We start from the raw sequence: 26461 nt of genomic DNA on the forward strand, positions 1-26461 counted from the left end.
CTGTGTCTTTGTGCTGTTCACCTCTCTTCACTCCATCATTAGGCTGAACAGCATATAATTAGGTAACTCATGTACAGCTTAGATTTCTGAAAGGTTGCAGCTCTTTTCAAAAAGTAAGGGTTTCAATTTTACTCTCATTCTTTTCTAAACAAAAAGATGTTCCCCCCACCCCCTATGGTTTTGCTATGAATGTAGTAACATGGAAACAGCCTTGTAGGTAGGTAATGATTTTGGCTTCTTTTCACCTGAGAGTTGGTTTTTGTTTACACAGCTTGTATGTAACTCAGTGCAGGCTGAGGTGATTGGCCATCATTTGTGGGTGAGTGTGTTGCTTTTTGAAACCAATAAAATTGGATTATTTTAAATCCCATTCAACAAAATAACTCAATTTTCAGCTTATTTTTTATGTTTCTTTTGTTAACTGTATGCACAAAACCAACATGAAATTTTTTGTTAAGTTAAATCCTATGAAAATGGGAATACTGAAGAAAACAGATTCTTGCTGAAATTATGCTAATTGTATTTAAACTATTCACTTGTCAGACAAGTTCATGATTATAAACATAGTTGAAAAACTAGTCTTGATGGTGAGGCACACACAAGCTCTTAAAAATGTAAATAGAGCCCTAGCTGGTTTGGCTCAGTGGATAGAGCATTGGCCTGCGGACTGAAGGGTCCCGAGTTTGATTCCAGTCAAGGGCACATGCCTGGGTTGTGGACTCAATCCCCAGTAGGGGGCGTGCAGGAGGCAAGCCGATCAATGATTCTCTCTTTCCGGAAGCCAATTCCAGCATATCAGCAAGGGATTAATCATCTGGGGTGGCTGAAAGGCATTTCCCCAAACCTGAAAAGGATGCATTAAATTGATTGTTTGCTGCCAGACAGCTCAGGGCAGTGGTCGGCAAACTGTGGCTTGCGTCTAGTGAGCCACGGTTTGCTGCTCTGTTGATTAATGAGTTTGCGGACCACTGGTTTAGGGCATCTTAATCTACATGTTATTGCCTCTTGTTGGCCAAACACTTAAACGGCCGCAGGCAATTCCCCAATCTGACAATGCTTCTGTAGGAAACCCTACCCTTTGAAGTGTATATCTCCACCTAGCCTTAGGACAATTTGTGTTAATAAAAAGGGGCACTGAGACAAGGAGAATTTGGTTTCTTCTGCCAGGCTCCTCTGCCCCCCCCTACCCCCCCAGGCCTTTCAAAATTATGTTTAGTCTCTGGACTCTTATTTAATCTACGCACAGCCCTTCTTCAGATTCCAGAACCCTTCTAGATGCTGGATCAAGACCACCAGCGTTAAATGACGCCCAATATCTGGCATTACTCTCTCATCATTGATGCTCCTATCTCTCTCTCCCTCTCTCTTCCTCTCTGAAATCAATAAATACATATTAAAAAAGTGTAAATAGAAATGTATTTAAATGTTTCATTGAAATAAAATAATAAATGTATAGGGAGCCTATCTACTGACCTCTTAATACATGATCATTTTGTATACTTGATATAATTTTTGAAAGAAGGAATGTAGCATTGTTTTTTGTTAACCCTGCAAGGTTGAAAAGAAAATAACAAGATACATGGAATTCATTCATAGTAGTCAACCAGGGAATTCATTAAAATGAAAATTCTTGGGCCCCATTTATTGAAATTCCATTACAAAGTTGGGAATGGATCTCAGAAATCTAAATTTGAAATAAGTACCCCAGATGATGCTATTGCAAGAGGTTTGCAGGCAATATTAGAAGTGTTTTGTGCAAAATGCAGTTGATTGTGCATTTGTATAGATGTTTAGCTGTATACTGTCAAACCTCGGTTCTTGAAAGTCTCCCATCAATTCTCCACCAAGTTGTTCACAGAAAAAAATGTTTCCATTATGGAACAAATCTTCAGTTCTCGAGCTAACAACCCTTTTACACTGATTCATAAGCTTGACAAAAAGTCTCTTAGGCCACAAACAAAGGAGAGAATGCAACTTGGTTTACCATTAAACTTCATGTTGTTAACATCTCAGGAAATTGTGCTGTGAATATTTTTGTGTGTGTGTTTTTGTTTTTGCTTTTGCTGCTGGTGAAATGGATGATTAGCACAATTTTAAATCATAAAGAGGCCATCAAGGGTGCTAATGTTGCTAAGGGTGTGAAAGACACAATGATCACAGGCAATTGAAGAGGTAGAAAAACTATTGTTGATTTGGATAAAAGAATAGCAGTTAGCCAGTGACAACATTTTGGAGGCAGTGATATTTGAAAAAGTGAAGATGTTGCATACTGACTTCCTGAAAGATACCCCTGGGACAAGTGCTGAAAGTGATTTGTAAAAAGCTAATAGGGGGTGGTTCAATAAATTTAAGAAAAGATGTGTTTGTTTATAGATTAAACAGTACACTAGACATTTACTTGTATATAAGAAAGGTTAAAATGGAATCATCTGCAGGTCTGGAATGGATTTACATTATTTCTAATGGGAAATAATTATTTATTTCTAATTTATATTATTTCTAATGGGAAACAATGATTCAGTTTTCAAACAAATTACTTCTTGAACAGCCTCTGGAATGAATTAAATTCAAGAACTGAGGTTCCACTGTATTTCCATGTTCCACTTAGATCTGTGCCTTTAAAAAATGAAGATGAATTTCTGAAACCATTACCGTACCTTCTACATTATAACTTTAATAGAATATATAGTTATACGAGGGGCCCAGTGCATGAATTCGTGCACTTTGAAAGGAACTGTGGGCCACGAGGCTGCAGTGAGCACAGGGGTGGGTCTCGGCCCATCCTCAGCACCCCCGCCCAGCCTCTCCCGCCATGGCCCCCAGTCCCCTGTCTGCTGGCAGCCCTACTCCCACCACTGCGCTTCCACATGCTGACGGTGCCATCCCTGCTTGCACCTGCTGATGGCACATAGCGATTGGGGTCGGTGCCAGCAGCGGGTGCAAAGCGGGGCCTGCTCTGTCAGTGGTGGCTGCTGCCCTGATCGCCCCTCAGGAGCAGGGGGAGGTGGAGAAGCCTTGAGGGATGATCGGGGCCAGCAGTCGGTGCTTACACTTGCTGATGGCGCTGAGTGATCGGGGCCAGTGCTGGGTGCCAGCAGTGGGTGCAAGTGGGGCCAGCGCCGGCAGCAGGTGCAAGTGCTGGGTAGGACCGTGGCATACAGGAGCAAAAAATCTTCAGTAACCACCAGAGGCTCGCCCCAGTGACAGCGACTGGTGCCCCGCCTTGGTCTGACGCCCCCACTCACCTGCTCCACCATCCCGCCACGGCTGATGCCCACCATGTTACACACTCTTCTGCCTGTTGTCAATGCCCGCCATGTTCCGCGCATGTCCCCTGGTGGTCAGCACACATCATAGAAACGGGTTGTTCCGTTGTTCGGTTGTTCCACTATTGGGTCTATTTGTATATTAAGGTTTTATATATATATAGATAACGGACAAGTTGACCAGGCCTTGTAGAGCTGCATCTGGAGGATAGCTAAGTATTCTTTTAGATCATGACTGATGTCAGGAAATAGAGAAGGGGACAGATTGGTGAAGTGTTGACTATTGGACATTATACTGGTTCACTTCAGGTCTATTCTTATTTGTCAGCCCAGTTAATCTAAATGACCACTGCTAACTAGAGTACCTTTGGAAAAATTTATGTATATATATATTTTTAAATCTCTATTTTCCACATTTTACTTTGTGCTGAATGTGCATTTGGAGGATGAATGTACCTTAATGTAATTGCTTTATTTGGTGATGATCCAAGTCATTACAATGGTATTTAATAGATAATAAAACTATCAGGACCCAAGACTAGGATTTCCAGATGTGGGCATTTGAATAGTTCAGTCAGAAATGGAGAGAAGGGTATGGTTGGCAGGGTGAGAGTTACAGAGCTTCACATACCCTCCCTCCGCCTCCCCCCGCCGAAGTGATTTTCTAAATTCATGTGCTGGGCTTATCCTGCATCCACTGAGGTAGAGACTGTATGAGGGGCAAGTGAAAGACCTTGATGAGGATGTTATTTATGTGAATATCAGTGTGCACACTTAGACACAATGACATGCATATGAGGGTAATGTATATGAAATCCTATAAGAATAGTTTTGTGCCAAGGTCTTGGGCTCATATTTCTTATGTTGTATAAATTCAGTTCATATGTAATAATGATAGTGAGGTATAGGTATAGTAAAAAGAGAATATATCTATCCAAATAAATGTTGCATTAAATGTCAGTTGGCTTTCTAAGGTGATTGTAACAAGGGTAAATAATGTTGTGAGCATTAAGGCTATGTGAAATTACTAATTTATTTTTTTAAATCAAAACTGTCTCTTTGATCAGATTTCTTATAGAAAAGATATGCAGGACACCCACATGTATAATGCAGAGCTCAACAGACCAGACATCAAGATGGCAACGCAGATCTCCAAGATCGTAAGCAATGTAATTGCTCTTTCTTATCTTGAGTGGAAATGATTTCTTATTTTTGCAGGAACAAAGCATGGCTTTGGCAGTTTCATGGTTAATTTAATGAGTGAAATTAATCATCTCAATTTTTAAATCTGAATTATATATTTAATCCTGTAAATAATTTGGGTATATGCAGAAGCTGCTAAAACTCGACTTGACTATGGCTAGTATTACCATACTTGTAGATCAATATATAGATATATAGTATTCAGGTATAAGACAGCATTCACATGTTCCAGTTTGAAAGTCAAGTTGTTAGTCATCTGGTCCCACATTATTTCTTACCTCACCCTGTCCAAAAGAACTGCACTTGGCCTTGTTCTTATCTTGTTGCTGTTCATTTGCGGATTCTGTTCTGCCAACATTTACCCTTGCACGTTTCCTACACAACAGAGCTATTTCTTATGTTCTCTAAGGCATCCTCCTTGATTAATATTATTTTGAACATTCCTAATACCTGGTTAAAAATGATGTCTTAACTTGAACCAAATATTTAAGTAACAGGCTTTACACACCTTAAAAATTAATAATCAATAATTATTTTCTAACTTCAACTGCATGTTAATCAAATAGGGTTAGATAGTTCCTGAGACCAAACAAAGCCATAAAAGCTATCTGTATGTAGAAGACAGTCTCAGTTACTCAGAAATTTCTTATTTTCATTGTTTATACATAGATACAATGATGATGATGATTGGATACATGACTCAAAATGAGTAATTATTTTACTACAGAAACGTTGAATTTATTTAGATAGCCATATTATAAAATCAATTTCTGCTTTAGCATTCAGTATTTTAGAATTTGATGAGCTATAGGGAATATTTTTATGGACTGAGGGTCTTTGTATCTATATCTATCTATGTCTATGTCTATGTCTATGTCTATGTCTATGTCTATGTCTATCTCTATGCCTATGCCTATGTCTATATCTATATCTATATATACATATATATTTTGTGGCTAGTGTCAATGTAATTCTTCATTGGAAAGTAGAAATATTTAACATTCTCTCATTTATTCATTTTAGGCAGAATACAAGAAAGGCCAAGGAGTAATGAATAAAGAGCCTGCTGTAATTGGAAGACTAGATTTTGAACATGCTGTTGAAGCTTCTAAACTTTCTAGTCAAGTAAGACTCTACTGATGATTTCACAATGATTTTATTCAGAGATTTTGTTTCTAGCAGCACAGGAAAATATTTCATTTTAGATAATATCTTTACTTTCAAGAATATGCAAAGATAATGTTTCTGAAACTATTTCAGATAGGATTGCAATAATTATAAATTTCAGTATAAAAAATAATCCCATTTTAAGCATGAAACAAAGTTTTCTTTTCTCTCAGCTCAAATCCTAACCTTTTTTGATGAGATTAGCCATATTGTCATATTTCTCAGGACTTCTAAAATTTAGCAGTAGTCATACCAAAAAATTAAATTTCTATCTACCTATCTATCTATCTACACACTCACTCTTTAGCTTAGTAATAAAGTATTAGTTTCTTCATTTTTAAATGATTTAGTTTAATCATGAACTAAATAAGAGTGATGGAAATGAAGAAAACTTTGAAATCTTATTGAAGAACATAAAACAAAATCGGAACAAGTATAAAAACATGGCATGTTTTTGGTTGAAAGTCTCAATAGATAAAAATTTCAATTCTTCCCAAATTAATATATATGCGCACACATACATACACATGCATGTCATGCAATTTTTATTAGATTCCAACAGGTTTGAAAATATATGGCTAAAATGATCTTAGAGTTTGAATGAAAAGGAAATGCCTGAAAATAGCTCTGAAAGGTATGAAAAGAAAGACCAGTGAGGGAGAACTTAAGTTATAAGGTACCATAGCATAATATAAAACCACTGAAATTAAATCAATATGGGATTGGTATAGTAAGAGATAAAATAATTAGTAGGATGAAAAGGGAATCCTGAAATAGATTCCAATATGTATAAAAACTTAATATATGATAAAAGTGTTGGTTCAAGTCAGTGGGAAAAAGTTGGATTAGTTAATAAATGGTGCTGACATAACTGGTCATCCATCAGGGTAAAAATAAAATTGGACCTGAATCTTAAATCATATAAAAAATGAATTCCAGATGGATTAACTATGTGAATGTAAACAATAAAATAACTTTAAAATCTTAAAAGAAAACCCAGGAGACCATACATATCAAATAGAGATAACAGAGTTGTTTTTAAATAAGACTAGAGATGGGGCGGGAGGTGGGGGGGCGGGCTAGAAGAGGTCAATGGGGGGGAAAGGGGGACATATGTAATTCAATAATATTTTAAAAAATAAAAAAATAAAAAAATAGATGTACTTGACTATAAAACAATTTAAAATTCTTTCAATGGAAAAAGATAACATTTGCAAAGTCAACAATATGATATCATACAGTAAGTTTTATATGCTTAAAGTGCTTTCAACTTTGAAAATATCCATTCTTCAAGTTTCAAATGTCCTAATTACATTTTACAATGAAGAGATGTAAATGAGTCAAACTATAACTGAAGAACATAAAATGATAGAATTTATCATATGGAGAAGGAAGTGTCTGAGAATTTTTATAGTTGTTGTTAATCCTCATCCAAGGATATTTTTTCAATTGATTTTTAGAAAGAGGAAGGATGGAAGGGGGCAAAAGGGAAGAGAGCAAAACATTGATGTGAGAGAGGCACATCTGTTGGTTGCCTCCTGCAAGCGCCCTGACTCAGGCTGGGAACAGAACCTGCAACACAGAGTAGACAGACCTGAAAAGACTTAAGGGCCATGGTGTGAAAATGAGACAGAGGGAGGGACAAGTCAGGGACGCCCAAAGGTAAGTGTCTCATATTGCTTGGTTTACAGTTCAAGGCACTTTTACTTACTAAACAACTTTGTGACTCAGGAGGCTGATGCCATACTAAGAGACTGGGGACATTCTCATCAGGGCCGAAGTGCTTCTCATTCCCAATAATTCCTGTTGAAGAGGCGGGAAGTATTGGCAACTCTTCTGGTATTGCTTTAGATTTCTAGCATAACCACCTGACTTCTTATGATTTCAGCCTTTTCTGGAGGCAAAGATCCCCCCCTCAATTTTTTAGGAGAAGCAGCAGATTCTAAGAAAGCTGTATGGTTTGGTTGAGTAGTTAAGAAATGGGCTCTGAACTGCCCGATTTGAATGCCTGGTTCTGCCACTTGCTCATTAAGTGACCTTGGACTCATTCTTAACTTCTCCATCTGGAGTTCCCTCAAAGGTAAAGTGGGTGTGACAGCAATCCTCACTTTTTTGGGTTATTGTGAGGATTAAATGAACTACTGTGAGTAAAGCACTTTAAGGGCTGCCAGGCCCATAGAAACACTACATAATTTCATAGGCATGATTTTGCAGTAGACGTTCAGAATAATTTTCCACTTCACATTTTGACATGAATTCACATACAGAATGAAGCAGGAATAGTTAACATTGGCTCTTAGATGCTGGTCTTAAATTCCCTCCACAATTTTATTTGAGGGTACTTAGAATAAAGTTTTGATATCTGAGCTTTTATTTTTGCATTTTAAATTCAGTCACCCCAAATCTTACCATTTGATTTCTACATGGATTTTAAGGCAGGTATAAAAAAAAATCTCGAATCATTGGCATCGGATGATCAGGTACTTAAGCAAATTGTAATGTGCATGTTATATCTATCAGCTTTTATTTTTCCTGGCATTCTTAGATCTCATGGTATAAGATCATCAGAAAAGGGGAAAACTGGTATGATGAATATATAGGATTTCTGGAATGAACTCAGGATGTTGCATTTGTTTTTTCAGGTGTGTCAACTAGAAACAAGGGCAGAAGGTGCAGTTTCTTATTTTCATTGACAACTGTGAAAATCATGTATTGACTTGCTTTTAAACTAATGACAGATTGTTTATACAGGGGCACTCAAAGGCAAATAAATACATAGAAAGGAAATGCTTTAGGAAGGCACTTTTTAAGAAATGATTTAGGAAAGCAGGGTAAGTGGGAGCAGGATGCAGGAAGAAAAGACCAAGTTAATACCAGAGGGCTTGTGCCAGAGAAGGTGATGATGAGGCAGTGCTCATGGAATGTAGGGATAAGATCTGCCTGATGTAAGGATGAGAACGAGAAAGCCAGTGGCTGAATTCTCCCCTTTTATCTGTAATTGAGCTGCGGGATTGGACCTGGTAAAGGCAATGGAATTACATAGCAGATTCTTCCTATGTTAACTTGTACAATAGTTTTGCACACATAGTTGTAAAGTTGCCTTTTTTAAGACTTAGGAGGAACATAACATTATGGTCAAGTAATTAAAAGAAAATCAGTAAAAAATGAAGTAAATTTTATGTGCCAAAATAAAGAGATTGGTGTATTTATGAGTGTCTCAAACGTTAAGTGTAGGAACTATTAAAGCCATCATCTTAAAAAAATTCTTCTAAGAGCAGTTAATTTGTTAATATATTCATATATCATCTTAATTTATTTCTTGGAATTTATCTATAATGAATGAGATTCTTTAGTTTGTAATATCAAAGGAAAATCTTTGTATTATATATAATAATTAGTCTTTGTTTTACGTTTTCATTTGCTATATTGATAAGAACGTGTTTTAAACCTAAAAAAATCACATTTTAGATTTCTATTAAAATTTAATAATAAGCATTGTTTTTAAATTGTAAGGGATAGTCATTGATTTAGAGAATGTCTCATTTTCCCTTCCTGGAAAGTATTCTGTCCACCAACCTTCTCACACCCAAGTATTGGCTTAAATGTCACATCCTTGATTTTCCAATTTAAATTGTATCACTCTCTCTGTTCTTTTTTATAGTTCTTAACATAAATTTTAATATTCATATATATATGTATGTATGTATATGTGTGTTTTAGATATCTACTTTATTACCTACAGGGTTTATATGTATTTAATCCACCATTATAGAATGACACACACACACACACACACACATATATATATATGAAATAAAAGAGAAACATGAAAATTGACCATACCTCCGCTACGCTCACCAGCCAATCAGGAGTAAGTATGCAAATTAACCCAACAAAGATGGAAGGTTAATTTGCTTATGCAGGCACCGAGCAGCCTGGGTCCCAGGAACATCCTCAGGACCCAGGGCGCTCCTAGCCTGTAGGCCTGTGCATAGGCCCTGGGCGGCCTGGGTCCCAGAATGCCCCTAGCCACTCCGGGCCTATGGGCGCAGGCACCAAGTGGCTGGGGATGGGGTGGCCGCTTGCGCGTGCACCGGCACCAAGCGGTGGCCCGGGTCCATGCCCCCAGCCCGGCGCCCACAACGTGGGGCTGGCTGCTGGCCTCGGGGGTGTGTCCCCCCGGGTCGCGGGGACACACCTCTAGCCCAGTGGACACAACACAGGGGGTCCTCTGCAAATGAGCTGCAGAGGAAACACCTTTTCTTTTCTTTTTTTAAAAAAATATATTTTGATTTTTTACAGAGAAGAGGGGAGAGGGATAGACAGTTGGAAACATTAATGAGAGAGAAACATCGGATCAGCTGCCTCCTGCACACTCCCCACTGGGGATGTGCCCCCAACCAAGGTACATGTCCTTAACAGAAATCAAACTTGGAACCCCTCAGTCTGCAGGCCAATGCTCTATCCACTGAGCCAAACCAGTTTGAGCGTAAACACCTTTTCTAACTGCTCATTGGCTAAGCTCCCTGTATGCCGCCACTTGCAGTGTTCTTGGTAACTTGGGTTATAAGAATCCAAAAGGTGATCTAGGGTTTTTCCACCACACTCCTGGAGGAAAAAACGAAGGTCTGCTGCTGGAGGGGCTAAGAAATGTCATATCCTGCCCTATCCAGTTTGGCTCAGTGGATAGAGCCTCAGCCTGCTGACCACAGGGTCTGGGTTCGATTCTGATCAAGGGCATGTACCTAGGTTACAGGCTCCTCCTTGGCCAGGGTCCAGGTCAGGGCTCATGCAGGAGGCAACCAATCAAAGTGTTCCTCTCACATTGATGTTTCTCTTTGTCTCTCCCTCTCTCTTCCACACTCTCTAAAAATCAATGGAAACATATCCTCAGGTGAGGATAAAAAAAAGAAAGAAAGAAATGTCATATCCTATGAAAGACACATCTTGAAAAAGCCTAAAGAAAATTGTCATTTTTTTCATGGTGAAGGGACTGGAGTCCGTGTTGATGAAAACACCTTAGTGGCTGAGGTGGCTGGCAGTGGCTGCAGCAGCAGGGTGATGGGGCTGGCACCTTCCCCTGATCAATCCAGTTGCCTCCACAGAGGGAGGCCAGACTGGGGCTTAGGCCCGCTCCTCAAGGAGCGGGCCTAAGCCATCAGTAGGACATCCCCTGAGGGCTCCCAGTCTATGAGAGGGGGAAGGCTGAGGGACCGCCCCCCCAAGTGCACGAATTTCGTGCACCAGGCCCCCCTAGTATGTGTGTGTGTGTGTGTGTGTGTGTGTGTGTGTGTGTGTGTGTGTGTGTAAAGACCAAATCAACAAAGTTTTCAAGATCATCCACATTTGGTGCAAAATCAATAAGATATTATTTTGTTATGAAAGTGAGGACAGAAATGTTATCTTGTCTAAAATTCAGACTTAAAATGTTATTGATTTTATCATTGAGTTTTACATAAAAATCTTCTTTTTTCTCTTGCTTGACAGTATTTCCAATTCAGTTATCCAATATTGGAAGAAATTAATGCCTATAGATATTTGGCATTATGCTGTTTACTTTTCATTTTCACTAATAATTAAGCTATACTTATCACATTTTCCATTTCTTTCCTAATATTTATTTCTGTAGTCATGATGAAAAGCTTTTGTTCAGGGTCTGCTTTTTTCTGCCTTTTCTGACTCATTGTGAATCTGAGTCATAGATGTTGTCATGAAGCCTATACTCCCTTGTGGTATAGAAGTCCGTCTTCAGACTGTTGAAACACTGCCTGGTCCAGATGCAGTACTAAAGAACAAATTTAAGTGACATCATTGTAATTTAACAGTTCCAGTGTTTTCTCTGAGTGTGGGCCTCTGAAAGTCCTGCTAAGTCTATTAAAAGTTTTTAAAATACTTAGACATTTAACCCTAAATACCTATTCACATTTAAAAAAAGTTGGTAGCCTAGCCAGTTTCTTCCAGTGGTTAGAGCATCGCCCGTCCACTGAAGGGTTGCAGGTTTGATTCTGGTCAAGGGTACGTACCTCGGTTGCAGGCTCGATCCCTGAACATGTGGGAGGCAACCAATCAATGTGTCTCTCTCACGTTGATGTTTCTCTCTCTCTCTCTGCCTCTCCTCCTCCCTTATACTCTCTCTAAAACAGCTCAATGGAAAAAATATATCCTTAAGTGAGGATCAACAATGAAAAAAACATTGGTAAACATCAGCAACATAAGATATAATATTCATCATTCAAATAAAATCAGTCATAGGTATAAGTAACTTTTATTTGTTTCCAAAATAATTGATTTAGGTAAGAGATACCATTGTGTCTTAAAACCACAGTAGAATCACCCAACACCTCTTTTTGTCTCATAAAACTGGAGATCCTTTGTTCCATGTTTGAGTCACCAGTTATAATAAAAGAAAAGCTTTGCCTTGATCCTTTAGGAAATGCGAGTGTGCATGAAAAGGTAGACACTCAGATGTGTAAACTGTGTGTGTTGAAAATAGGAGAGACTGCTGGATACGCAGGTGTAGTTTGTGAGTTAACAAGTCAGAAGGTGAGCAATAGGAACCATTTAAATCATTTGGCTATTTTCTTAGTTCACTTATGTGCAATCCTTACAGAAAGAGGTAAGAAATAGTTGGGTGTCAGTGTCTGATAAATGTATTTTTTAATATAATGCAGTTATCTTACTTTGTGGCTAATTAATGAGGGAAATTCTTGCATTTTTCTTTCTTAGGCACTTTTGAATCAAATCATGCAAAGTACTGAGGGTTAGATTAAGATAAATTTCACAACACTTTGCTCATTATTACATTCATTATAAGGGTATGAATGACAGGTGTACTTTAAATAATTAGTTCCACACTACAGAAATAACCTGGAAAGGTTAGACAGCATTTTAAAATTCAAATTTTAAGGTGTGTAGCCTAATGCAAAACAGTGGTAGAAATCTTCAAAAATAAAGTTCTCATTAAAATCTATTTTAACACAGAACATGTATGTACCCATTTATTTCACCAACATTTTGATGTAGTGACAAGTCTTTTTCTTCATAAATGAATTTTCAGTTTGGATTTTTGTGTTGTTTTTTTCTTGCAAATCATACTCATATTGCATTGTTTATGATTTGAATTTTGAAAGACATTTTAAAAAGATATATTGCTAATCTACCTAAGCTCTAGAATCCTATATATCCTATATAATAAAGAGGTAATATGCAAATTGACCATCACTCCAACACACAAGATGGCTGCCCCCATGTGGACACAAGATGGCCACCACAAGATGACCGGCAGGGGAGAGCAGTTGTGGGTGATCAGGCCAGCAGGGGAGGACAGTTGGGGGTGACCAGGCCAGCAGGGGAGGGCAGTTGGGTGTGACCAGGCCAGCAGGGGAGAGCAGTTAGGGGCAACCAAGCTGGTAAGGGAGGACAGTTAGGGGTGACCAGGCCAGCAGGGGAGGACAGTTAGGGGCAACCAGGCCAGCAGGGGAGCAGTTAGGCGTTGATCAGGCTGGCAGGGGAGTGGTTGGGGGGTGATCAGGCAGTCAAGCAGGCGAGCGGTTGGTATCAGGCCTAAACGGACAGTGGGACATCCCTTGAGGGGTCCCAGATTGGAGAGGGTGCAGGCTAGGCTGAGGGACACACACCCCCCCCATGCACGAATTTCATGTACCGGGCCTCTAGTCTTCTAGATATTTATGCCCCTTCCTGGCTCTTCTGGTTGTCTTCACCACCCTTATATAAACAATAATTTCTTTGAACATGTAATTGCCTTCATTAAGTCTTTCAGAGAAATAACATACTTTTCATAGAGATAATAAAACTCTTTTTGCAGTAAATTTGCCAGTGTTCACAACATTAAATTAAATTATCCTATCTAATAAAGAGAGAATATGCTAATTGACTGTCACACCCTCACAAAGATGGTGGTGCCCACAGCCAATAAGGAGGGAATATGCTAATTGACTGCTATGCCCTCAAAGATGGAAGCTCCCATAGCCACAAGATGGCAGTTCCCAGTCCCCTCAGCCCTGCCTGGGCGGCAGGTGTGCCGCATGGCCAGGTCCGCCCCCAGGCAGGTCCGGCTGCTCCGTGCACCTGCCTCTGGAATCCCCCAGTCCCCTCAGCCCTCCAGCCGCCCAGAGCTGGCCCCAGGTGCAGGCAAGCCTCAGATGGCAGCTGCCCAGCCACCCAGGGCCGCCCAAGGCTCAGGTAACCAGTGCCGGCTGAGGCTTGTGCTGCCGGCAGTGGCAGTAGCAGAGGTGTGATGGGGGTGTTGCCTTCCCCTGATTGCCAGGTTGCATCCCGCCCCTGAGGGCTCCCGGTCTGTGAGAGGGGGCAGTCTGGGCTGAGGGACCCCCCTCCAGTCCATGAAGTTTCATACACTGGGCCTCTAGTGTAATTATATTAAGTACAACTAGCATAAACAGGATTGGGGACAAACTCAGTTGACTCCTAGCCAGCTTACATCTAGATTACAGCATACCAATGGGAGCAAAAATGCTGGAGCTTACTTCTAAACCATTTGTAAGTGTGTGATTCAATCAGATTTGCTTTGGAAAGAGATGACTGACACCAGTCTCGACAGAGTGTGTCTGGGTCATATCACTGTTCCCATCCTCAGGTAAGAACTCAACACAGGCTCAATGTTTAATGAGTAGAGGAAGGAATTAATTATTACAACTTGGATTGTTACTGCTTTTCAGAAATGTACCTTTACTCAGGAAGGGTGAATGCTAGGTTTAATGACATGAGAATTTTTCAGGTTAATTTCCAAGTCACACCCTCTCTGTGTTGCCTGTGCTCCTAGTGTAGTCATGCTGGGACTATACGGTGCACAAGGAAAGTACCCTGGGCTCTGTGGGCACGAGGATTATATAACCTGTATTTGCCATTTAGCTGATACATAACTAAGACACTTATGTTGCCTGGGGTTGGGGGATATGCACAATCAAAAGAAAACTTGGTGCAAGCCCATAGTACACAGCAGGATCAGCTTATTAGTTAAATAGCTACCAGCCAAAAGTGTTCTGGACACCACGGCCATCAGTCAGAATGTTTTACTCAGTAAGTGGAGAGTGTTGGTGGGTCTGGCAGAGTCAGGATTTCCATTCAAGGGGAAATCAGTTAAGACAGCTTACCCTCATTGTCCAGGAAATAGGGGTTAGGCACTAAAAAGCTAGAGAGAAACAAAATCACACAGGGGTCCTCAAACTTTTTAAACAGGGGGCCAGTTCACTGTCCCTCAGATCGTTGGAGGGCTGGACTATAGTTTTAAAAAAACAACTATGAACAAATTCCTATGCGCACTGCGGGCCCGGGACGAGTCGGCTGCTAAGCAGGACAGGCAGCGGCACCCGGCGGGCCGGATAAATGTCCTCGGCGGACCGCATGTGGCCCACGGGCCGTAGTTTGAGGACGCCTGATTTGAAGGTTCCTTAGCAAAGGGGTGTTAAAGGTGCAAAGACAGTGAAATTGTGTGTTTAGTGCAGGGGCAAATGGCAATTTTTTGCATTTGTGCCAGCTACTGTGGAAAATAGTGAATGAGCTCCAAATTTATTTCATTGGTGATATTGTCCACAATTTCAAGACATAAAATAATTTCTTTTAATTCAGAGTGTTTCTTGTTTTAGGGAGACCTCACCAAATAATTAGAATAAATGAGGTTTTGCTTGAATTTAAAAGGTAATGTGAATTTCAGAAAGTTTATTGGCAAATGGAACCACAACAGAAAATATTTGCTATAAAGCATCTTGAAATATTTTCCAAAAGTACTCCTATCAAAATTTTACTAGCTCTCTTCCATAGATTCTAGACACATGTCCCTTAGAGAGATAACACAGACTCAAAATAGCCATCTCCAAATTACTTTTTAATAAACAGTCTTTTAAGGCACAGCTTACTATGTATGCATAAAGGTACATTATGAGAATGTTGTAAAATATTATAAGAATTATTACTATAAAAATGTTATAAGAGAACAAAACAGCTTACTTTTGCTTTTGAAGTCTGTTCATCCTTTCCTGGCTATAGGAATCAAAGGGGATGTGAAATTTGAGTAGTCTTTTGTTTGTTTGTTTGTTTTTGGTAAAGAAATTGTGTCTTTGGTTCAGTTAGTTCTCATAGCATACATTCATTTTCCTCTATCCATGGAGGAAAGTACAGTTCTATAGAATAACTTGATAATCTTCATTTGGTTGCCCTACAATTACTTATAAAAATAAAATTATTTAGAATAAATATTAGAATTAGTTTTACTGCTGGATACAACTTTGGAGTTGAAGCAGAGGAACAAAAAATGACATTAATTAGACCCAGGACACGTTAGAAAGTATAGTCCCTAAATATGAATTTTTGAACAAATGGGAAATGGTGAGAAAAACCATGATACAAAGCATGTTTTATATTTGGAACAATTCCCTCAGGAAAATTCATATTCAAATTCTGGGGCTTAGGATCTTTTTTTCTAGATGTGGAAAATTTTAATTCATTTATGGTCTAAATTTCTAATTAATCATAGATTATAGGAATACAGAAATGGAAAGTGATATTTAAAAATCCTGAGATTTAGTGCATATTCTTGTTAATAGGATTTGAGTTCATGCCTAATTGCATTTAGGATCAATGTTCAAGTAGAGGTTGTTTTTTTAATAAAAAATTTATGCCTAATTAAACTTATGTGAAAATATGGGGAATTTTAAACTTCGTTATTCTTTTTTAAGGTAGCTTTTTATCTGATCTAATTACATATCAAATGTGCTATTTCAAAGTGTAATGATAAATGTGCTACTAAATTTATCCTGTTTTTTTCTTTTATGGCAGATTAAATACAAAGAAAAATTTGATAATGAAATGAAGGATAAGAAACATCATTACAATCCCCTTGAAAGTGTTTCTTTTAAGCAAAGCCAGCTTGCCACTGAGCTGGCGAGTAATGTAAGTGTCCCGTGGCTTGTAATTCATAGAAAATTATTTTCAATATATTTTGATTCTTGGTTTCTCAGAATTGGCTTTATTGTAATGAAACAAAACTTTGTAATTTCCCACCAATTTTAGTTGAAGCACTGAAGCATATTTTCTTGAAGCTTTTTTTTGAGAAAAAAATGTATTATTATTCTTCACTGTTAATAGTTACTAATACTAATTAGTTTATATAAGAATAGTATTGCTAATAAGATTAATATGTCAGATCAAGAGTAGAAATAGATTGCAGAGTTTTGCAGAAAAGTAGTGTGTTGTATCCTAAATTAGTGATTATGATAGTAGTTAACTCATATAATAAAACCCATGAAAGGAGGCTTATTGTAAAGTGCTACCTGGTACATGCTAGTTTATCATAAAGAAATTTTCAGAAATTGTACCTGTAATGGCTAACAATTCCTTTCTTATCCATTTTGTAAATGTTGTAATACTTCTTCACAAGATTTGTTTTCATTTCATGTGTTTTAAAATAATCAAGTTCAAATTTACAAGAAAAAATGTCTTAATTTTTTATTAGAATTAGGCAGAGTATAAAAGCAAACATAGAAAGAAACTGATCATTTTGCTATATTTGCAGGATGTATAGAGCACCCTTTCAAACATTAAGATTAATTATTGTTGAACTGTTGCTTTGTTAGGTCATTTACACTTTGAAACTTCTGTCATATCCTGGCACTTCTATCTTACTTTCATTAATGTTTACAAGGTATTGTTATTTGTGTTCAATAACCAATATTGTTATTTTGTTTGTCACCAAAAATTGAAAAGGGTGTTTCTGTCTTTTAGGACCACTGGGAATATCACAATAATTTCTTTTTTATATATTTGTGTGTGTGTGTGTGTGTGTGTGTGTGTGTGTGTGTGTGTGTGTAGGTAAAAACATAATGCAAATAGAGTTGGAATATACTTACAGGAACCTAGAGCATAGTACTGAAAACACAGGTTTAGAATCAGATTGTCTGTATTTGAATCCTGATCTATCTCTTAATATTATACCTTCATCTTCCTGTACCTCAGTTTCCTCATCTGTAAAATGGGAGATACTTAAAGTACCTATGTACTAGGGTTGTTATGGAGACTAAATATCAGTACATATAATCAGTACATATAAAGTACTTAGAAAAATGTTTGGCACAGAGTAAGTGCTCAATACATTTTCTATTTTTAATATTTTATTACTATTATTACTGATATTATTATATTTCCAAAGCAGGTGATAAAAAGATTTATATGGCAATAGCATGAAAATACCAAAAGCTTCCATATTGCCACAAAGCACAATCAAAATACAGTAGTAATTTCTCTTTATGTTTTGCAAGCAGAATTTCCATTAAATTTACTTGATTCTGCTTACATCACCCCTTTTTTAATGCATAAAACAAAAAAAAAACCCCACAATTATCAAAATATATTCAAGTCCCTAGAAATAACTCTTTACAATGCATTCAGTAGTAAATGAGCTCCATCTAGTGGCTATGTTCAAATTCATGTGCCAGTTTACCACTGACTAGTACTTTATGATGTATTAAACATGATAATAGCAATAATGCAAAAGCATATTTTCTCCTCCTAGATGGTATTGTGTTCCATGTTATTTTCATAGGTGATGTACAAGAAAGACATTCAAAATATGCATGATCCGGTTTCGAATCTCCCAACCTTGTTTTTAGACCATGCTTTGAAAGTCAGCAAAATGCTCAGCCGAGTAAGTGGGTTGTGGCAGCTGTAGATGTTGTGTGGCTTCCTCCAGCCACTATGCCTGCAGTGCTCTTGAGTGCACCTGCTTCCTTAGGTGTGGCCGGGCCTCAATAACTAACTAATTGAAAAGTAGTGGTCTGCTCGCGTATGTCCTACCAAAGCTGTTGCTTTACAAAGGGCTTCCCCTCCTCCCACCCCCCCCCCCCCACCTGCCAATCCTTTAATATCTTTTGAATGCAAACTTTCTTATTGAATAACTACACTTCATAGTTCTTTCTGTCTGTCTTCTTCTTTCTTCTTCTGTATTCAGTTCAAGGCTTTACAAGGTCAGGCTCCTAAGTCACAGATCTTTTATTTTATGCAGGCCAGAGCAGAGTGTCTGATGTTTAATAGGCTTCAGTGACATAAAAAAGTGTCTTAGTCTAATTTGTATTTTCTCTGAAAATAAATCCTAAAGGTTTTGACACTTTACTTTTGGTCTTGTAAAGGTTCCTAATTTTCTTCAGAGCTACTAAGAGTGGAGGGTGATTTCTTCATGTTCTGATGACCGTGTTTGGATGTCCCACCAAGTGGGTTATTCCATCAGCACTCACTTCCTGGATCCTGTTTCAAACACTTAGCGATGTCACTGGTGCTCATAACTGGCGATCTGGCTCACCTGTGCCTCCATTTCCTACGTCCTAGAATGCCTTCTGTGGTGATGAACTCTAATCTGACCTCAGGTTATTCTATGTCTATTTTAATAATTACTCATTCACTCACCCATTCACTTAAATTATCCAAATTTATTGAATACCTGCTTTGGGCCAGGTACAGGTTAGATGGAAGGTATGGTGGGCAAGGAATGTGGAAAAGTGAAAAGAGTTGTCTTCAGGAGATGTGCCCATAATCATAGATTTAAAAGACCTGCAGTCAAAACCTGGTTCTCAAACTATTTTTTTAAATATTTTATTTTCATTGATTTCAGAGAGGAAAAGAGAGGGAGAGAGAGAGAGAAACATCAATGATTAGAGAGAATCATTAATTGGCTGCCTCCTGCACACCGCCTACTGGGGATTGAATCTGCAACCTGGGCATGTGCCCTGACCAGGAATCAAACTGTGACCTCCTTGGTTCATAGGTCAATGCTCAACCATTAAGCCATGCCGGCTGAGCTGGTTCCCAAACTATTAAATAATGAGATACAGCTTTAGTTCAGGTTTGAAAATGTCTACCCTTGCCTTGATGTATTGAAACTTGTGTTCATTATGTAGTGATCCTCCTTTTTCCACCACCCCTGCTGTCCTCCTCCTGCAATGCACTGTGCATGTAAATAATTTATACTCGCAGATCATTTTGATCAGTGTTTTTTTGAAGGAAAAGCAGCCCATCATTCTGTTCAGTCTGTTGAGCAGAGAATGAAGGTTAGAGGGCTATCAGGTCCTGAATTAGACTCAGTCCCAGGACACTTAATTCATGCTTTCCCGCTGTTCCAGGAAACATGCTCATCTGTCCACCTCTGTACACATTCCTCTGCTACTTGAGTGTCTGTTTCAGTTCCAGGTTTTCCCCCATGACTCATAGGTATGCTTCCAGATTCAATACGTGTCTATTTTCTGAGCTGCTTTGCTCACATTCAGTCGTTGTCCAGTTTTGATCCTTGCACTGGCATTTTGCCCTTGACTATTCCTCAACCATACTTGGGTTAAATTTCCTTAGGACATGAGGATTCATGTGTAAATATGCCAATAAAAATATCTTGGTGGTAATGAAAACACTTGGTAGTTGGAGGAATATGTGCCAATCATAGGCAATATTTCTTTTCAAGAATATTGACTTTTATTATAATGGTGAAAATCATAGCTTAATATAAATTGTTTTTATCGTCTCTTCAACAGAAAAAAAAACACTTCACAAAGTCATATATTACATTTGTTTTATATAGCATTTATGAAGTTTAAATCTTTGTTCAGGTGGTGCTTTGCCTTAGATTATAGACCATTTGCCCCATAGTAGAATTATGACTAAATGATTACTTCACAAGAGAAAAAGTTTAAGTCTCATAATGCATTACTCTGAGGTATCTATTTATTAAATTGTATGATCATATATTGGCTCAGATTTATTGTACATTAGAATTGCCTTCTTTTAAATTTTAATGTAAAGAGAATTGGAATTTTGTAGATTTATAAAGGCAACTTAATTTTATTGAAAGATTGAGTAAGAGGATGCTTAATAAAAAGACATTCTGCCAGAATTAGTTGTCAGTTTGTTATAAATGGATGTTTTTAAAGACCTCTAAGTGTCTTTAGTATAAATCAACATTTTTATTTTATTTTAATGCTTAGTGTGTAGAGTAAAATTAGTGCTCATGAGTTTGTGTAGCTGTACTAATTACATTTTTGAGGGAACATTTGCCCCTGGAAAATAGAACTCCAGTAGCTTTCAGTTTATAACTTTGCATAAATTTTAAGTATATATGGCATATTGCTCTCTGCAACTCCCACTAGGAGGCAACAGAGACTATTATATAAGGAACAGCAAGTACTAAAAGCTCTTTTGCAGATCTTAATTCAAATAGGTTTTGTTTGCTTATTTAATTCTTAAAAATAGGAGTTTCTGAAATTCTCCATAACTAAAATAGATCATTGCTTTGGGGATGATATTCATTGACCTTTTCTCAGGATAGATTTATTATTCCAGACATAATATCCTGGGCTTTATTAGTTCTTGATTTTAACTCTCTTCAGTCAAGATGTACCATGTGAACATTATCATGAGCTTCCTGGGCCCTTTTTCTTCCTTTATTCTGGTTAGAGTTTGGGGACACACACATCACTCTAATTGCCTGAAGGGGCCCTGGGGACCATTGTTGTATCTCTGTAGAACAGCAGTTCTCGTGTGCATCCTCCCATTTCCGGCACTGGGGCCTCTTCCTGTTTCACTCTCAGATGTCTGGAGCTTCTGCTAAGACCCAATGTCAGTTTCATTATGGCAAACCTTTCCTGCTCCCTTTCAAATGCTGCTCACCTCACCCCCACTCTACACAAAGTGGCCATTGTCACTGAAATCCTCACTGCCTAATGAGCAGCCAACTTTAGCTCAAGTCTCTGTGGCCTTGAGTCCTTGAGGATCACCACTTACTTCCAAAAGTCTTTCCCAAACATGGCAAAGTAACTGTGTCCAATAGCCAAATATAAAATTATGAAGTAATTTTTGTCTTATTGGTGACTATTTTACTTAGAGACCTGTAGCTGCCAAATTTGGCATTCTTAACCATTCTGGTATCTTCCAAATTCACTGTTTTGTCTGTATATCTAAATAGTCTTAATTCAATTTCTTTACCCTAAAAATTCCATCGACTGTATCTAGTTTCTCAGTTTCTCTCTCAGACACCTTTGAGGACAATTAGTTGAATAATTTCTCACTTTCTCATCGTCCTTATGAGCATCCACTTTCCTCATGGCTGAGAAGTATACATCTTCTTTCTGTCTGCCTCCAACTTTTCTTTCCTCTGTTCCTTCTTCTTTTAGATGCTGTTAAACACACACCTGTTCTAGGATAAGGGCAGGACAACTCGCCTCCATTTTGCTCACCTTGCCTATGTACTCTAGTCTCATGCCTGGCTTTTCCATTGCCACTCCCCAGTGTTGTGACTGTCTTTTATGTTGTATTTACAGCGAATTGTCCTCTGCTTCTCTTGAGTATTTCATATGCTGTTCACATTGGCCACCTAGAGTTGGTCTATCTTGCATTGTCGGTTTATCTCACTGCTAGAAATCCACATGACCAGCCGACTGCCGATGGGAGCTTTCCAGCTCTTGTTGGCTTGTGTTTTTCAGTTTGCAGCCCTAAGTATTAGTTACTCTAACCAACCTCTTTCATTCTGAATTAATTTTCATGTTTTCTATTTTAGCGAGAGTATAGAAAGCTTTTTGAGGAAAACAAAGGCATGTATCATTTTGATTCGGATGCTGCAGAACACCTGCACCACAAAGGCAACGCCATCCTCCAGAGTCAGGTATGTGCCCTCCCAACCTGGACCCCTAACCACCCAGGGCCATGCGCTTCCACCGAGAACGTGAAGCTGCTGAAGACACGTGTACCTGAGAAAGTGAATGTTGCTTCTGAAAATCTCAAACACCCTTCTCTCAGTATTTATTGAGTTTGGGAAACTTAAACCATGTTTCAATGTGCAGGCATTCTATCACATAACAGTAAATTCACACAATTTAAAACTTACAATATATGAGTTAAACGATGATCAAATCTCATGATGATTTCAATGTTTATTGTGTACTGATTTGTCATTTTGTGCTGCAAAATTAATTTTCCAGGCACAAAGTTTATGATAATTTCTCAGTTCAGTTATAAGTATTATGAAAATGGTAAAACTATATCTTGCCAGTATAGTCAACATTAATGTTTCTTTCAATTGTGAAATTCTAGGTACTCCCTGAACAAAATTTTAAAAATATTTTCCTTCTTGCACACTTTGAAGTTGGTCTCTATGTATTTTTTTTTGTTCTGAGTTCCAGTAGTTGCAAAATATGTCATGCCAACATCTATTAAATTAAGTTTTGCATCACTCTTTTAATTGTATCCTTTGGAACATAAATTTAATAATGACTTGACACCCCACGTTCACTATGTGAAAAATACACAAACTAGCTCTTCTTTAAGATATAGAAATTGATATTTTTTCTTAGCACTCTTATTTTCATTTTTTTTCCATAAAATTTTATCGTAATATAGTATGTTATTATAGTTAAAACACTTTCATTGGTCACTCTGTCATTTTTGTTTGAAATAAAAATATGCCTACAAATAGGAATTTTAAAATTTGTTATGTTTCCTGGTACTGTAAAGTTCTAAGTATTGAGAAATATCTTTTGAATTTAATTACCATTAAAATTATTATTATTATGCAACTTAAGAAATAGTTTTATTAATTATTAAACATAGAATGTAAATGAAAGTACATTTCTGAATGAAATGAATCATGATCAAACTTTTCTATGATTTTAATTTCGTAATTTTTATATTGCTAAAAAAGCCAACTACTTTGACAGCTTATATACTAGTACCATGGTCGGCAAACTGTGGCTCACGAGCCACATGTGGCTCTTTGGCCCCTTGAGTGTGACTCTTCCACAAAATACCACAGCCTGGGCAATTCTATTTTGAAGATGTGGCGTTAGAAGAAGTTTAAGTTTAAAAAATTTGGCTCTCAAAAGAAATTTCAATCGTCGTACTATTGATATTTGGCTCTGTTGACTCATGAGTTTGCCAACCACTGTACTAGTATATTAACTAGGGGCCCAGTGCACGAATTCTTGCACCTTGAAAGGAACTGTGGGCGGTGAGGCTTCAGTGGGCATAGGGGCGGGTCTCGGCCCATCCTCCACGCTCCCGCCCAGCCCCTCCCACTGCCCCCCCATCCCCTCTCTGCCAGCAGCCCCGCTCCCGCTGCTCCCATGCGCTGATGGTGCTGGACCCGCTTGCACCCACTGATGGCAAGGAGCAATTGGGGCTGGTGCCAGCAGTGGGTGCGAGTGGGGCCGACACCTTCAGTGGGTGCCAGCAGTGGCTGCTACCCCTATAGCTCCTCTGGAACGGGGAGGTGGAGAAGCCCTCAGGGGCAATCGGGGCCGGCAGCTGTCGCTCACACTTACTGACAGTGCCAAGCGATCAGGACTGGCACCAGGCACTGGCAGCAGGTGCTAGCGGGTCTGGTACTGGCAGCAGGTGCAAGCGCAGGGCAGGACAGTGGCACGCACGGGAGCAAAGAATTTTCAGTAACTACCAGAGGCTCACCCTGATGACAGTGACCAGTGCCCCACCTTGATCTGGTGACCCTGCTCACCTGCTCCACCATCCCGCCATGGCCAATGCCTGCAATGTTTCGTGCACGCCCCCTGGTGGTCCGCACACATCATAGTGACCAGTTGTTTGGTTGTTCGGTTGTTTGGTTTTTCTGCCATTCAGTCTATTTTCATATTAGGATTTTATATATATAGAATATATAGAAGTTTTTATGATTAGTGGAGGGAAAATATTGATCAATTTATAAATGGAAATGAGATAAGGATTAGTTGTAATTGAATTAAATAATTCGTGATATCCTATATAATAAAAATGTAATATGCAAATTGACCGAACGGCAAAACGACCAGTTGGTGAGGGGTGGGGCCGGTGAGCAGGCGGTGCCAGGAGCATGCCAGCGGGCAGAGGGAGGGGATGGCGATGGGGTGGAAGGCAGCAGCAACCATCAGCTGTGAAGGGGCAAAGGGGGAGGGGGCAGGGCCGTGCCAGCCAGAGCCATCTCCTGATTGGCTGCCTGGTCACCTCCTGCAGAGGGAGGCTGGTGACGGCAGCGGCAGGGTGATGGGGGCGGCTCTGTCCTCTGATCACCCACCTGGTGGCCTCCTGCAGAGGGAGGCTGGTGGTGATGGTGGCGGTGGGGTGATGGGGGCGGCACCGTCCCCTGATCGGCCTGCCCCATCCGGTGGCAGCAGCAGGGTGATGGGATCACCTGGCCTGGTTGCCTCCTGCAGAGGGGAGTGGGCCTAAGCCATCAATAGGACATCCCCTGAGGGCTCCTGGACTGTGAGAGGGTGCAGGCTGGGCTGAAGGACCCCCCCCACCCCCGAGTGCACAAATTTTCATGCACCAGGCCTCTAGTCTATATATATAAAAGCCTAAATGACCATTACGACTGGATGACCGGACGACTGGCTGGTAGATATGATGCTCACTAACCTTCAGGGGGCAGATGCTCAATGCAGGAGCTGCCCCCTGGTGGTCAGTGCACTCCTACAGCCAACCTCCCGTGGGCTCACCCCTTGGCCGGCCAGCCCTGATCGGCCCCGATTGGGACTGGGCGAGACAGGGAGGGAGGGACCCCACCCATGCACGAATTCATGCATCAGGCCTCTAGTTATTAAATAATGCCTGGTGAAACTGAGAGAAATCACAGAAGAGCTCTATGTGTGTTTTTCTTAATGTCTATGGAAAATTCAGCAATCCCAGAAAATACTGTCATCCTTTTGACAAAAAGAGAGAGAATCACAACTATGTTTTGTTTTCTTGTTCATGCTTTACTGATAGGCATTCCAGCTATCACAGGATCTCTCTCTCTGTCTTTCTATATACTAGTATATGTGTATATACATATATAGCCCCATGTATATGATATGTATCTATATATGCCATGCCAGCTATTTAAATACTTTATTTAAGTCCTAGAACTACATTATTTAGTAATTCTAAATTATTTTTATTTCTTAACAAGTTATATATATATATATATATATATATATATATATATATATATACACACACAAACACACACACACACTAGAGGCCCGGTGCACAAAATTTGAGCACGGTGGGGGGGTGTCCCTAAGCCCAGCCTGAACCCTCTCCAATCTGGGACCCCTCAAGGGATGTCCAACTGCCTGTTTAGGCCTGATTCAGGTAGGATCGGGCTTAAACGGGCAGTCGGACATCCCTCTCACAATCCAGGACTGCTGGCTTCCAACTGCTTGCCTGACTGCCTTCCTGATTGCCCCTAACTGCTTCTGCCTGCCAGCCTGATCACCCCCTAACCACTCCCCTGCCAGCCTGTTTGCCCCTAACTGCCCTCCCCTGCAGGCCTGGTCATCCCTAACTACCCTCCCCTGCAGGCCTGGTTCCCCCCAACTGCTCTCCTCTACAGGCCTGGGTCCCCCCCCCCCCAACTGCCCTCCCTTGCAGGCTTGATTGCCCCCAATTGCCCTCCCTTGCAGGCCTGGTCCCTCCCAACTGCCCTCCCCTGCTGGCCATCTTGTGGCGGCCATCTTGTGTCCACATGAGGGCAGCCATCTTTGACCACATGGGGGCAGCCATCTTGTGTGTTGGAGTGATGGTCAATTTGCATATTATTCTTTTATTAGGTAGGAGGATTAGATAGGATAGAGGCCTGGTGCACAGGTGGATGCTGGCTGGTTTGCCCTGAAGGGTGTTCTGGATCAAGGTGGGGGTTCCCTTGGGGCGTGGGGCGGCCTGGGTGAGGGGCCTGTGGTGGTTTGCAGGCCAGCTATGCCCCCCCCGGCAACCCAAGTGAAGGCCCTGGTATCTGGGATTTATTTATCTTCTATAATTGAAACTTTGTAGCCTTGAGTGGAGCCAAGCCT

The 26461-nt window shown here is 39.7% G+C and overlaps 1 protein-coding gene across 7 annotated transcripts in view; it reads left to right on the forward strand.

The window, feature by feature from the left end:
- The window catches only part of NEBL (nebulette), a 396867-nt gene that overhangs the window by 292308 nt on the left and 78098 nt on the right, over positions 1 to 26461 (forward strand). For 3 of the 7 annotated variants that reach the window (XM_080675005.1, XM_080675007.1, XM_080675010.1), the window contains exons 6-10: positions 4334 to 4435; positions 5493 to 5594; positions 16449 to 16562; positions 18211 to 18312; positions 22201 to 22305. The exons of 1 other annotated variant lie outside the window; for it this stretch is intronic. In XM_080675005.1, the coding sequence (XP_080531131.1) occupies positions 4334 to 4435; positions 5493 to 5594; positions 16449 to 16562; positions 18211 to 18312; positions 22201 to 22305 (525 nt within the window). The remainder of the gene's footprint in view (positions 1 to 4333; positions 4436 to 5492; positions 5595 to 16448; positions 16563 to 18210; positions 18313 to 22200; positions 22306 to 26461) is intronic. 3 more of the 7 variants (XM_080675006.1, XM_080675008.1, XM_080675009.1) reach the window with 2 other exon arrangements.

This window comes from Plecotus auritus, assembly GCF_963455305.1.
Source record: "Plecotus auritus genome assembly, chromosome: 1".
Classification (NCBI taxonomy): Eukaryota; Metazoa; Chordata; class Mammalia; order Chiroptera; family Vespertilionidae; genus Plecotus; species Plecotus auritus.